Source organism: Vulpes lagopus, chromosome 3, assembly GCF_018345385.1.
Source record: "Vulpes lagopus strain Blue_001 chromosome 3, ASM1834538v1, whole genome shotgun sequence".
NCBI classification, from domain to species: domain Eukaryota; kingdom Metazoa; phylum Chordata; class Mammalia; order Carnivora; family Canidae; genus Vulpes; species Vulpes lagopus.
In genome coordinates, this window is record NC_054826.1 from 99,953,379 (window position 1) to 99,967,532 (window position 14,154).

At 54.4% G+C, this 14,154-nt stretch overlaps 1 protein-coding gene across 3 annotated transcripts in view; it reads right to left on the reverse strand.

Annotated features, from left to right (window-relative positions):
* LOC121487758 (Grid2 interacting protein) overlaps window positions 1–14,154 on the reverse strand; it is a 33,962-nt gene that overhangs the window by 2,563 nt on the left and 17,245 nt on the right. For 2 of the 3 annotated variants that reach the window (XM_041749743.1, XM_041749744.1), the window contains 14 exons: window positions 13,962–14,047; window positions 11,079–11,148; window positions 10,346–10,440; window positions 9,851–10,034; window positions 6,310–6,464; window positions 5,295–5,444; window positions 4,940–5,037; window positions 4,648–4,765; window positions 3,530–3,885; window positions 2,711–3,127; window positions 2,106–2,193; window positions 1,224–1,301; window positions 536–732; window positions 87–242 (listed from right to left, as the gene is read on the reverse strand). In XM_041749743.1, coding sequence (XP_041605677.1) covers window positions 87–242; window positions 536–732; window positions 1,224–1,301; window positions 2,106–2,193; window positions 2,711–3,127; window positions 3,530–3,885; window positions 4,648–4,765; window positions 4,940–5,037; window positions 5,295–5,444; window positions 6,310–6,464; window positions 9,851–10,034; window positions 10,346–10,440; window positions 11,079–11,148; window positions 13,962–14,047 — 2,248 coding nt within the window. The remainder of the gene's footprint in view (window positions 1–86; window positions 243–535; window positions 733–1,223; window positions 1,302–2,105; window positions 2,194–2,710; window positions 3,128–3,529; window positions 3,886–4,647; window positions 4,766–4,939; window positions 5,038–5,294; window positions 5,445–6,309; window positions 6,465–9,850; window positions 10,035–10,345; window positions 10,441–11,078; window positions 11,149–13,961; window positions 14,048–14,154) is intronic. The other variant, XM_041749745.1, reaches the window with a different exon arrangement.

Genomic DNA, 14,154 nt, shown 5'->3' on the forward strand with positions numbered 1-14,154 from the left:
GACCACCATCATGGTGGACCTCCAGACAGGAAGCCCCAGGGGACAGACAGGCAGGTGGAGTGACCAGGGAGGGGGTGCGCCCTGACCTCCAGGATCTTGGCGAGCTTCCGGCTGTTCTTGAGCTCAAGGGAGGCCTGGCGCAAGCACTCCAGGCTGCCCCGGATCTCTTCCGTCTTCTCTTGTAGGGTGGCTTGGAAGTGGAGGCTGCGCAAGCGGGTTTTGTATTCGGGAACGGATAGCATCTGTCATGAAGGCAAAGCCAGGATTCACCCGCCCCACCAGGAGACCCACTGCCCCACCGCAGCCTGGGGTGGGGGTCAGCCGGCAAACCGGCATTCCCTCGAGAAAAAATAAGCCCCCAAAGGAAGCACAATCCCATCTACCCTGGACTCCAGGTGGGCACTCAGGCACGGGCGCAGCGGCCGTAGGGGGGCTGGACCCACACAGCCCCCTTCACAACGAGGGCCCTGACAGAGGCGGCCAAGGCCACTGGGCAGCACCCCCTGACCCCTGGCGGCCGTCACGGCCGCAGCACCTGCAGGACGAACTGGTCGGGCTCGCTGAGGCGGCCGGGCGCCTCGCGGAAGGCCTGGTAGCGCTGCTCCTCGTCGGCGTCGGGCGCGAAGAGCAGCAGCTGCGCCAGGTGCGCGGGCTCCAGGCGCCGGGGCTCCATGCTCATGAGCACCTGCCGCAGCTCCGCGGGGCTCAGCTTCAGGTGAGCGAGCAGGATGGCTGCGGGCGGGGCCGCGAGCGTGAGCCGGGGGCGGGGCCAGACGGATGGGGGCGGGGCGGCTGGACGGAACCTGGGCGGGGCAAGGAACCCGGGCGGGGCGGCCCAGAGACGGAGAGGGTCCTTCCCACGGCCGAACAGAGCTGAGGGGTTCTCGAAGGGACAGACAGGTGGGGCCTGTGGCGGTGGCGCCAGAAACGAGGGAGGAGACCGCGAGAGGGAGAAGAGGGGATGGCCGAGGCGTGGCCAGAACTCAGGGGCCTTAGACCCTTGGGGGCGGGGCCAACGGGGGGCCAACGAGGAGGCCAACGAGGGGGGAGCCCAAGCGCGCACCTGCGCCTTGGAGGGATCTAGGACCCCAGAAGGGGCCTTCACCCAGCCGGTGTCGGGCCCCCAAGAACTAATGTGTCATCCACACAGGTGGATCCAAAGCTCTGCGGCCCAGAGGGCCACCTCCTGTCCCCCATACCCCTGGGATTCCCCAACCCCTCACAGGTGTTGTAGGCCTTCTTGTGAGACAGGATCTCCACCACCTCTTTCTTCCTGAAGGGCTCAGGCCCAGGCACCGGCTCTGGAAGGCAAAATGGTTTAATGATAGGAGTCCAAGCAGGTTGGAGGACCCAGGAGGGGTTTGGCCACACCCACAGTCCAGCTCCAGGGGTCCAGTTTCTTCCTTCCTCAGCCTCCCACTCAGAGACTCCCGGGGTTAGTGCAACATTCTCAGCATGGGGCAGTGCGTGCCCCTCCCCCACCCTCTCTCCCCTGGGTCCTTGGGGCTGAGCTGTCCAAGGAAGGTGAACTAACCACCTCTCCACCTTGCAGATGCTTCCTGGATGGACAAAGGCCTTTCTCTTCGATCCTGGAACCACCTTCCACACATAATATTCCTCACTGCCTGGAGTCCCACACGATGACTATAGGTAGATACCCCGAGAAGGGCAAGGGGACAGAGACTGGAAGGGACATCTAGTCTCCTAGATATGGTTACCTCCTGATACCCTTATTCTGGCTGTGTGACTTTGAGCAAATTACCTAGCTTCTCTGTGCATCTTCATGAGGAAGTTAAGGTGATCACAGTTTCTACCCCATAGAATTGTCACAGGATTAATTTAGAAACAGGGGGGTGTCTGGCATTTGGTGAGCATGGAATAAATACCATTTGGTGAGCATGGAATAAATAAATACTACTATGATTATGTCCACTTTGAGATGGGAAAACTGAAGCTCTGGGAGGTAAACTCAGGGACACAGGAAGTAAATGGCAGTCAGCACAGACTTCTGGGACTCTAAGCCCTGGGATGCCACAGAAGGCAGCAGGTGGGCTTCCACAGATGGCTTGGTATGAGGGTTCCCCCAGGACCCCCAGGCCACTCACTAGTAGGTTTCTGGGTGCCAAAGTGCAGCTCCAAATCGAGGTATTTCACCATGTCGCTCAGCTTGTCATAGTCAGAATCTTCCCCTAGCTGCAAGGCAGGGGTGGAGGAGGCCAGGAGAGATTCACAGGGAAGAGGAACACTGGCAGCTGGACTGCCACCCCCCACACCACCCATCCTCTAAGGGCTGCTCTGGGAACTACTAAGGGAGAGCCCTCATCAGGCCCTGGGAGAGAACTGAGGACCAGAGGAGACTGCAGGAGAAGCTAAATCATCCAAGGTATGGGGTGGTGAACTGCCTCCTTGTGAGGACAGTAATGCACACAAGCAGAAGACAGCAAGTTTCAGTGGAGCAGGGGGATAAAGGGACTGCTAAGGGACTGAGGCCAACCAAGGGGGCTAACGGGGGTGGCTGAGAGGTCTGGCTCTGTTTTGAGGGGTCCTTTGCAGGGGGTGAGTTCAGAAGAGCTGCCCTGAGCTTCTGATGCTGGGGGAATGGAAGCAGGGAAATGCCAGGCACTAGAAACTGGCCAGGGTCTTGTCTTCAATGCTGCTCCCCAGGCCAGACTCCCCTGGTACAGGGCACCCCAGGCCCCAGGCCACCTACCTGACCCCAGATGGTGCCTTCCGAGTTCTCTACCTGCTCCCACCGCAGGCGCTTGACGCTCATGTGGCTGGTCTCACTTCGACGGTGGCCCAGGCCCCGGGACAGCATTGGGGGTGCACAGGGCACCGGTGGGGGCAGGGGGGGCGGGGGCGGTGGAGGGACTGGGTGGCTGAGTTGGGCGAGGGGCTTGGCCAGCGTCTGAGCAGGGCCCCGGGGACCATCAGGGGTGCGGGAGCTGGGCTTGGGGTCATGGAAGGGCAGGGGTGGTGGAGGCGGGGGGCTGAGTGGGGGTGGGGGGATGTGGTCGGAGATGGAGGAGTAGGTCAGGGAGCTGCCTTCCTCACTGCTGCTGATGCACTCACTAGCGCTGCTCCGCTCATTGGTCACAAAGCTTCCCTGGTCATCGTGGAAGCTCATCTGCCCGGGCAGAGCAAGGTGAGGGATGGTGGGATAGCCTGGGGCAAGGGGTGGGATAACCTGGGGACAAGGATTGGATAGTCTGGTGGGTTAGCCTGAGGCTGTGGGTAGGATGGCCTGACAAGTAGTCTGGGAAAAGGAATGGGGTGACCTGAGACGAGGTATATGGGGGAGCCTTGAGTGAGGGGTGTCATAGCTGAGTTAAAGGGTGGGATATCTCAGCCAGTGGGTGGGGTAGTCTGGGACAGATTTCAGGATGGACTGGAGCAGGGAGAGGAGTAGCCTGGGGCAGATCCCAAGGGCAACAGGATTCTTGCAGGAGCCCAGGGATACTGTTCCCCTTACAGACCCCCATGTCACCCCTGGGGCCCTGACCCTCCACATCTGCTGGCATGTGCTCACCTCCTCGTAATCGTTCTCAGGGCTCAGGAAATCATCCACAGCAGTGACCCGGGGACCCAGCTGCTCACTCAGCACATCCAGGAAGCGGTCAGTATCCCGGCTTCGCACGGGGCGGGAGAAGGTGAAGAGCTTCCTGCGGCTGGGCGGGCGGGCAGGGTCCGGGCTTGGGGGACTGTCAGAGCGGATGGGCCCAGGGTCTGGCTGTGGGGAGGGCGCCCTGCTGCTGTCCAGGCTGGCGTAGGGGTGGGACTCAGAGCTGCTGGGGGAGGCCAGGCCCCCTGAACACAGTGGGTAGTAGCAGGGGGAGGGCAGGAGCCGCTCGCTGGGCCACGAGACGCTGGACAGGGTCCTGGGCCCTGGGGTGGGGGATCAAGCGTGAGGACCCCTCTTCAGTCAGTACCTGGGTTCCAGGTGCAGGCTGAGGGTAGGGGCCGGGGGCAGGTGGGCTCTGTGTCCCTGGGTACCTTCCTTTCCCTCTCTGGACACAGCACAAGAAGACCCTAGATGACCCTGCCTCCCCACGCCTTTATCTGAGGGAAATCACAGGTCAGAGCAGGTGAGAGGGAGCACTACTTAGCCCCAGGAAAGGCCAGACCCCAGCTTATCTTGGAAGGGACCTCAGGGGTCCCACCTAGGACCAACTGAACACAACTGAAAGGGCAGAGGGGGACTTCTCCAGACCCTAGATCAAGGATCATGAGGTGGTTCCCACACCCACCAGGCCCTTGGCTGACAGGAACATTGTCCAGGGGTCCTGCCTTCTGAACTGCAGAGAAACCATCTTCCCAGTTGTGCCATTCACAGAGCAATGCATGCACTTAATAGTTTATCCAACAGCCACATGCTAACCTGGGGCTCCTTCAAGGGAAGACCTCTGCTTTTCTAAATCTGCAGTAGGGGTAAGGATCACAGGGGACATGGGAAGGCCTCTGATGACCTTGACCTTGAGGGACCTTTGCCATGGAGGCTGCTGAGGTTCCCCACAACTCAGTCACATGGTCATGGAACAAAGGGGAGGCTCCAAGGATGTGCCCTAGATGGGGGCAACACCTAGATAGGTAGCCCAGAGGCCACAGGCCAGTGCTGCTTTCAGGAACCGGGGCTGGCTGAGCCCCTACCTGCTGTGCCTGCCGGGCTGGGCACTGGTGGGGAGGCACGGGATCTGGACGAGGTCCCCACCTTCCCTTTGAAGCTGCTGTTCAGTCGGGACTCAAGCTCTGCATAGACGGCCGACATCTTCAGGGAGAGGAGGCCAGGGTGAGTCCAGCCCACCCTCACCTCCCCCATGAGGCCCTCACATAGCCTCAGAGGTCAGGCCTGGGTGATCAGGAAGGCAGGGATCTGCCCCAGCCCCATGAGCCACCTATTCCCAGTGGCCACAGAACCACCAGGAGGGCAGTGAGGTCTCACCATCTTAGGATTGGGGGTCTCAGGGAGGGACGTGCCATCGCCTGCCTGGCGCTCGCCTGGGATTAGAGGAAGAGGCATCTCGGGGCAGTCGCCGGGACCTGCCAGGGGAATCGGGGAGGGTGGAGTCCACCATGGAGCAGTCTAGTGACCCCTCTGAGCTCTAAGGCTTGGGTTCATAGCCATGGAGAAAGAACCAGCAAGCCCTGGTGGTTGGTCCATCAGGAGGGCCATCACTCAGCCCTGCTTAACCTGTTCTCGGGGATCTCTCATCTCACCCACCCCATTCTGCAGGCGGGAAAACTGAGCCCTGCTGGCATCCTCACACCCAGTCCCGCCTTTTGGTCCAGAGCCTCACCGCAACTGAGGCTGGCCTCCAGACCTTGGGACCGGAGGCTGCGGCGGCACATGGAGGAGGCTCTCAGGGAACTCCGCCGCTGGAGTTCCGGCACCGGCTCAGGCTCAGGCTCAGGCTCAGGCTCCAGGTCCAGCTCAGGCTCCGGCTCTGCTGTGCAACATGAACAGGAGATGGGCCCCTTGTGTTCTCAGCCAGCCAAATGGCCTCCAAATACAGGAGTGAAGACAGCAGTTGTCTGCACCAATCTGTGACCCCAGGCCCTGCTTCTCATTTGGGGTAAGATGCAAGATTCCAGGTCTAGGCAGACATATGGAACATTGCTACCCAGACTATGTTCTGAGCCTCTTGCTAAAACCCTCGAGCCTCCTCCAGCAAATTGTGGGTCCCTAGGACTAGGGACAGTGGACACACAAGGGCCAGAATGTAGGATATCTGCAAGCTTTACCATAGCAGGTGTAGAGTGCCTAGAACAAATGCACAGTGTTTGGCACACTTTCGACTCCTGTGGCCTCAATGATAACATGCATGGTTGTATGAGCACCTGGGGCCCACTGTAAGAGGTATGAAGCAGTTGGAAACTGAGGCCGCAGATGGTCTGGCAGGCCCTACTGTGTATCTGTGTGCATCAAGGCTCACCAATCAGGTGTGACCTAGCTGTGTGCTTGCTATCCAGCTCTGCAAACAAACCACATGAATTTCTTGATCTGTGACATATTTCTTGGTGTGTTATGTACAGCCACTGAGGTCACTTCCATTCTGTGGGTGAGAAGCCTGGGGTTCCGGGTGGATAGGTAGGGTGTCTAGAGTCCAAGGTAATGTTGCAGTGCTACTTAAAGATCAAACTGAGAAGGCACATTTGTGGGGGCAAGTGTAGGACCAGCCTGGGTGCAGCTGGCATGGGTCTGCATGATATGGAGGTCCATTTATATGTGGGAGAAGCCCAGGTCGGCTGTAATCTGAGAACAGGTGTTTGGCTCTTCACCTGGTGGGCTGGAGAGGGGGAGAGGCTGCTTACCTGTCATGGCTGTGTAGCCCAGGAAACATGCAATTTTCTCCTGGCAGAGCTCCTGCTCCTCGTAAGTCAGCAGCTGGTAGATGAACTGCCAAAGGACTTGCTTGGCAGGTGTGTCCAGCACAGGGTAGACATCCACAATGAGGGTGTCAATGTTCCTGGGGAAGGGTGCAGAAGCAAGGGGTTCATTTCTCAGGGGCTCAATGCAGGGGAGGGAGAGAGGGATATGGGGGCACTGCAGGCCATGGAACCCACCCCAGCCAAAACAGAGAAGTGAGGGAAGGTAGGAATGCAGGTCCTGGTGATGGGCCACCCTGATTCAAATCCTGGCTCTGCCACTTACCAACCAAGTGACCTTTCTCATACTTAATTCCATTGTGCCTCAGTTTCCTCCTCTGTAAAACATGGATAAAAATAGCATCTACCCCATAGAGTCGCTGTAAGATGAAAACACACAGTGCATTGGGCAAGTGGATTCATTATATCAGGGATTGGTAAATGATGGTCTGCAGCCTAAAATCTGGCCCACCTTCTGTTTTTGTAAAGAAAGTTTTATTGGAACACAGCCATGACTGTGTATTTATCCATTGTCTGTGGCTGTTTTCGAGCTACAATGGCAGGGTTGAATAGTTTCTGTGGAGACCATATGGCCCACAAACCCTAAAAGATTTAACATGTGGCCCTTTGTAGAAATAGTTTGCTGATCCTTGGACTATATGGGAAAATAAAACTGGATCCTCTTGTAACACCACACATAAGGATGAACTCTAGGTGGCTAAAAGACAACATATGAAAGGCAAAATTGTAAAATAAATAGGAACAGTGAGGGAAAATATCTTTTGGCCAGGGGTGGGGGGTGGGGTGGAGAGAGAGTTCTTAAAATTTCAAAAGTCAAAGCCATAAGGCCCAAAATGTACTGAATTTGATTTTACAAAATCAAGGGTATCTGTTCAAAGAAGCCCACTTTTGGCACACTGATATTAGATATAAAAGAAATAATAACAAGAAAAGTGGAAGATGTTTACAATGTCTAAAATCCACAAGCAACCAGTGTCTAAAATATACAAGGAACTCTTCCAAATTAACAAGAACAAAAAGCCCGTAAACTAAAAATGCATTAAGGGTCTAAAAAGGTATTCTATAGATAAAGAAACAAACAAACAAAAAAACTAACAAGGCTATTAAAAGATGTTTAAAATAGTAATTTAAAAGCCCAAAATAGTGGGATACCTGGGTGGCTCAGTAGTTGAGCATCTGCCTTTGGCTCAAGTCGTGATCCCAGGGTCTTGGGATCAAGTCCCACACCGGGCTCCCCTCGAGGAGCCTCCTTCTCCCTCTACCTGCATCTCTGCCTCTCTCTGTCTCCCTCTCTGTCTCTCCTAAATAAATAAATAAAATCTTAAAAAATAAAATAAAATCCCAAAATAGGGGCACCTGGGGTAGCTCAGTCAGCTAAGTGTCTTCCTTTGGCAATAAAAAAAAAAAAAAAAAAAAAAAGTGTCTTCCTTTGGCTCAGGTCATCATCCCTGGGATCCAGCCCCATGTCGGGCTCCCTGCTCAGTGGGGAATGTGAGGAATCTCAGTGGGGAATTCCCTCTCCTTCTGTGCTTGTTCTCTCATGCGCTCTCTTTTTCACTCTCAAATAAATAAAAATCTTAAAAAAAAAACGAATACACAAAACCCAAAATAAAATAAGATGTCACTTTATGCCTAAAAGACTAGCATGAGTAGAAAGCTGGATAGTGCCAAATGCTGGTGAGGACATGGGGATGAGGGAGCCCCGAGGATGTGAGTGATAGCAGTGCTCTGGGAAGCAATTTGGGAAGATCTAGTCAAATTCAGAAAACAAACACCTTAATAGCCAGCAAGGCTGCTCTTAGATGTAAATTTCAAATGAATCATACACAGCTCCATGGGGAAATGTGCATGATGATGTTCATCACTACTATCAAGATGGAAGAGAGTGGTGACAAGCCTGTTTCTATCACTGGCAGGTAAATAGATAAGACCTGCACCCTTGGTCCACAGGAATTTGGCCACAGTTATAAACAATGTATTAAATGTATACAGAGAGGGGGCTCCTGGGTGATTCAGCTGGATAAGTGCCTGACTTCGGCTTAGGTCATGATCCCAGGGTCCTGGGATTGAGCCCTGCATGGGGCTCCCTGCTCAGTGGGGAACCTGCTTCTCCCTCTCCTTCTACCTACTGCTTCCCGTGTGTGCTTGCTTGTGTGCTTTTTATTTCTCTGTCAAATAAATCAATGAAATCTTACATGTATACAGAGCAACATGGACAGATCTAAACAAATAGCACTTGGTGAAAAAAAAATTCACACACAGAATATGCACAGAATATCCCCAACTGTGATGTAGAACAAAAATATATCATATGGGAGGGGGCATGTGGCTGGCTCAGTGGGAAGAGCATGCAACTCTTGATCTCAGGGTCGAGAGTTTGAGGCCCATGTTGGTTGGGTGTAGAGATTACTTAAAAAAAAAAAAAACTTAAAAAAATACATCCTATGAAACAGCAATGCCCACACTTCAAGAATACATCAGAGAAAAGGATGTCCATTAAACTCATGGGACTGGTGGCCTTGGCAGGGGAGGGACACAGAAGCGGGGTGGGGGGGGCAGCTAAAAGGGAACAAAAGGTGGAAACAAGCCAAGTGTCCATCACAGATGAGTGCACAGACAATATGTGGTCTATACACACAGTGGAATGTTATTTGGCCAAGATAAAGGGAAGAAGTAGATGTTCTGTCTTGGATGAACATTGAAAACATGATGTTGAGTGAAAGAAGCCAGACATAAAATCCCACACATACTACAGGAGCCTGTTCATAGGAAAGCCCAGAATGGGGAAAGCCTCAAAGACCCTAACATAGATTAGCAGTTGTTTGGGGTGGGAGAGGGGTGGCGGCCAAAGAGGAGGGGATGACAGCGAAGAGGTGCAGGGTTTCTTTTTGAGGTGATGAAAATGTTCTAAAATGGGAGTGTGGTGATGGGTGCTCAGATTTGTCAATGAAAAAGCTGTGCACTGTCCACTTAAAAGAGTGAATTTTATGGTGTGTGAATTTTGTCTCAATAAAGCTGTTTAAACAAAAAAAGAAAAGGGGGTGAACAGGTGAGGGGTTTGCACAGACCATGACAATGACCCTCTGGACCAAGGATGGTGACAGATGCTGCCTGCTGCTGGCACTCAGGTACAAAGAGGAAAACCCCAAACCAACCCCAACAGACCTGGCCGGCTAGTAGCAAATGCCCACAGGCTAGTCTTGTGACCTTCCCACAAACAACGTTGCAGGTCAGCACTTCACTTTGCAGGGGCTAGGTCACGTGGCTAGGGGGTTTCAGAGGCAGGGTTTGTGGTAGGGCACTTTGACCACCACTCTGGTGGCCCTGGTACCAGCTGCTGCTTTCTCTGAGTCTCTCCCAGGAGAAGGAGACTCAGGAGGCACAGACAGGGAGACCCGCATGGTGAGTCTGGGCAGGATTGGAGGCCCACCCAGGGCAGCTCACACCACCCCTCTGGCCCAGCCACCTGTGCTGGAAGAAGCTCTCAAGGGCCCGGCAGACCCCATAGCGCTCGGGAGGCGTGAGTAGGTGCTCCAGCTGCTGGCTGAAAGTCCTCCCCTGCACCCGAATACTGGAAGGCAGGATCTCCGCCACCCACTGCAGGGAGGTGAGCGCCGAGGACGGGTTGGGGGAATCCAAAGAATCGGAGTCTGTCAGGGCCACAGGCAGGAGAGGCACGGGTGACCCAGCATCCCCAGGTCAGATGCAGTTTCTCTTGCAGCTGGGGTGAGTGCCAGGCTTCGGGAGGCACACCTACTGCCAGAGGCTGAAGACAGGCACAGAGGGACAGCCCCAGGCAGGGCCCTGAGGCTGTCCCACTGGAGTCTACAGCACCACTTGGGGAGGGAGGCTGCAGGTGTGGGGGAAAAGCAGAGTCCTCTGCGGACTTGTAAGTCCCACACGTGGAGACCCTGGCAGGGTCTCCATGGGCCATGAAGCCAAGTGGCAGTGGGTGTCTCACCGCTGGCAAATGGGATGAGCCCTTCCTCCACCACCAGTGTGGGCATTGCACCACTGCCTTGAAGCATGGACACCACCTTGTCATGGGAGCAGTTCCTGCCAAGAAGAGATGGCCCAGGAGGGCCTGACCAGGATGAGCCCTGTCCACAGCCACCCACCAGATATCCATGTCCTGCCTGTAGAAGCCACTCAGCAGTCTGAGGCTGGGCCAGGACCAGGAGCCAGGGCCCTGCCTCTCCTGCCTATTTATCTCCTCTGCAGGAGAAGCTCCAGGACCAGCTGGACACTTCTGGGTGCAGAGGGGTTGTGCCCATGTCATCCCTAGGCAGGGCTCCCCGGAAAGGGCAAGACACTCATAGTCCATGTAATTCTCAGGGCACCTGACTGGCTTTGGCAGGAGAGCATGTCACTTTTGATCTCAGGGTTGTAAGTTCAAGCCCCACATTGGGTGTAGAGGTTACTTTAAAATCTTTAAAAACAAAAACAAAACAAACAAACAAAAAAAAACCCTCTGTATTCCTTGCATGGAGCTGGGGTACTTTCTGGTTGGAAGGATGAAGTGACATCCTATCTAGTCTGAGGGGACAAATTCAAGAGTTCCCATAGGAAGAGGGGTATATCCTGGAGACAAACTGGTCATAGGAGATTGGGACCATGGGCTAGGTGTCCCAAAAGTCAAGAGTCTTGGAAGATGGGTTTGTCACCCAGCTCTGATGTCCCCAGTAGCCTCTGACCTCATGTCTAGTCCATTGAGGAAAAGGATCCGATCACCTGACTTGAGGGACGCATTGTCAGCCGGGCTCCCTAGAAGCAAGAAGAGAGTGTGTGCTGGTCAGCTGGGCAGGGCTGCAGTCTGTGAGCCCATTTTACAGGTGCCAAATAGGATGAGTGGCAAAGGAGAGCCAAATTCAGGCCAGCACATCCTACATTAGACCCAGCATCCCTCTGCTCTCAGCTGCTCTGAGCAGGGAGTGAGCCCCTGGGTAAGGGTGGGAGGGTTTGGGGCACAGTGTGGACCTCTGATCAGCCTGAGCTGTTGCGGGAGAGCAGAAACAAGGAAGTTTGTTGGGAGCCGTATTTCTGTAGCATCTGTACACATGCTGAGAACCCCGCTCTCTGCCCTGCATGTAACAGTTCACATCATAGATTCCTCTGTGTCTTTGTTATTGGGAGAAAATGCATCTGCCTACAGGGAGGCAGCTTCCTCCCCCAGGCTGGGAAACATGGCGTGTTAATCATGCTTATTTGTTTCTGTACTTCCTGAGGCTTTGGTATTTTGGGGTCTTGCTGAACCAGGAAGCACAGCCTTCCAACTGGCTAGCCAATTCCTACATGGTAAATAACTGACTCAGAAGAGGTCTTCTTGTATGCACACCAACTGATCCAGAGCCCACGCCCAAATCCCTTCCCGATGGGGCTCTCACATCCTGGGCCACATCTGCATACTGCCCTAATCTCCCAGGGCCAGGTACCTGCCAACTGGGGACAGCTCCTCTGCCTCAGAGCCAGCTCGGACTAATCCTGTACCTGCTCAGCCTGCTTTGCCTATCCTTCCCTTCCCCATGCACTATGGCCCTGTGTGTTATGGCCCTGAGTGGTGTGGCATGCCCCCTGCTCTTGGGAACTGTGAGGGACAAGCTCTTCTTTAAATGGTAACCATCTCTTGATCTGTTGGCCTCACCATACCAGAATAATAATAAAACCTGCATTTTATACACATGGGAGCAGCTGATTCTCACTCTGCCTGGGTAGCCTTGAGTAATGTAACACCTGGGGAGGGGACTGGTAGATTTGCTCCTGTGGATTAGGGTTTGTTTTTTTTTTCCTTTCTGCCTCTTTGGTCAGCTGTTAGTCTAAATTTGATTGGGGGGAGGGGGTGCCTGAGTGGCTCAGTTGGCTAAGTGTCTGCCTTTGGCTGCGGTCATGATCCTGGGGTCCTGGGATTGAGCCTTGCATCAGGCTCCCTGCTCAGTGGGGAGCCTGCTTCTCCCTCTCCCGCTGCTGTTCCCCCTGCTTGTGCTCTCTGGCTCTCTCTATTAAATAAATAACATCTTTAAAAAAATAAATTTGATTTGGAAGCAAGGGGGGCTAGTGACAAATGCCTAAAGAAAATCTCAGATTGTGAGGAATTCTGTGGTGAGGCTGTGGGGTTTGTCCAGGGAGGAAGAGGGAGCTCATGAAAGACTTGCTGGGAAGGGGAATCCTTCCCCTGGGACTGAAAAGAAGGAGAGGGGAGGACGATGGTGGTGATAAATCCAACCTGGCCTGTCAGGAAGCTTGGGCCAGCCTGGGGTGGGAGGGCCAGAGGGATTGTAGCCAGGGATTCAAGATCACTGGATCAGGAGTCAGGAGATCCTAGGCTCTGGTCCTTGCTTTGCCAGAGCCTCTAAAGGCCTCAGTTTCCCAATCTGTAAAAGCTCTCACTGAAGCATCCACTTGGCTTCCTATGAGAAGGAAGGAATGGGGTTTCCAACCTGGAGGCTGGGCTGGGGAGAACATCACAGCTGGATTTGAAACATGGCCCCAAGCTCGTATCCCTGTCTGCACATGTAGGTGATGGGAGGTAGTTGTGCTGGTCGTGGCACAGTTGGAAAGGAGAAAGAGGAGAGATTACTCATTTCTAAAGGACCAGTCGTGGCCCTTTCCCCTACAACACTGTGTTGACAACTTAGTAATGCACAAATTTGAGAAGAACTGGGACATGTCAGTCTCAAAAGGATTTGGTCTCAAAATGATCGGATGGCTGGAACAATGATATAAAGGCAGGATGGCACTTTTTTGGGGATCAGGTGTCCAATCCACAAATCCCTGCATGAGAGGTGTGAGATGGGGAAGGGTAGAAAGGAGTCATCATGAGCAGGGCCACCAATGGGGATGCATCACCAGGAGCATCATCCTCAGGTGCTGGGAGGATATGGGTGCAGGACAGAGAGAGCGGGTGACCCAGCCCCGTGGGGTGGTCAGCGGGAGGGAGGGTTCAGTTTAGCACCACCAAACATTTCTGCCCCACAGAGACCTTCCACAATGGAATGTGCTACCTCAGGAAGAAATGAGTTTCTTCCCACACTCCCCCCACCCACCCTGGAGAGGCAGGAAGAATTCTTGCACTGAGAAGGCTCTGCCTTCTTCAAGATATCACTGTTCCAGGATCAAAAAGAGGCAGGCTGGGTGGGGGTAGGAGGAGAGTCCAGATTGAGGGTAGGGGACCATATAGCGGGCAGAGATCCCGAGGCCTGATGCTTCTCGGAGTCTGGCCTGCCCAGCAAGTGCCAGTTTATAGTGGGCACTCCACACAGGGCATGCTGTTTGGGTGCAGCCTGGGCAAGCATCAGGTGTGTCCTGGCTATCCAGTGTCTGAGGCAGGGCCCCCAGCCCTCCCCGTGGACATAGGAAAGGTCTGGATGGAACATTTGGCTCTCTGAGCTCAGTGACCCTGAGCTTGGTAGAGGTTTGCCCCAACTCAGACAGTGACTCTGGGACACTTAGAGGACACAGGCTAAATAAGGTGAGAACCTAGGGGCAGAGTGTGTGTGTGTGTGTGTGTGTGGGGGGGGGTGTTACTGAATATCAGCCTAACAGTGCTTCACCCCATCCTAGACAACCCGCCCACCCCTCACCAGGCAGGACAGACTCGATCCAGACAGGCCCGTGACCGCGCAGTGTGAAGCCGAAACTCTTGTTGCCCTTGTAGACTCGGACTGTCCTGGGAAGAAAGAAAGGGCGGGGTGGGGGCTGGCAGCATGGGCAGAGGGAGACTGGGGTGTGGAGGCGGTAGAGGATAGAGATGTCCGGCGTCCTGCCCTCCACCCC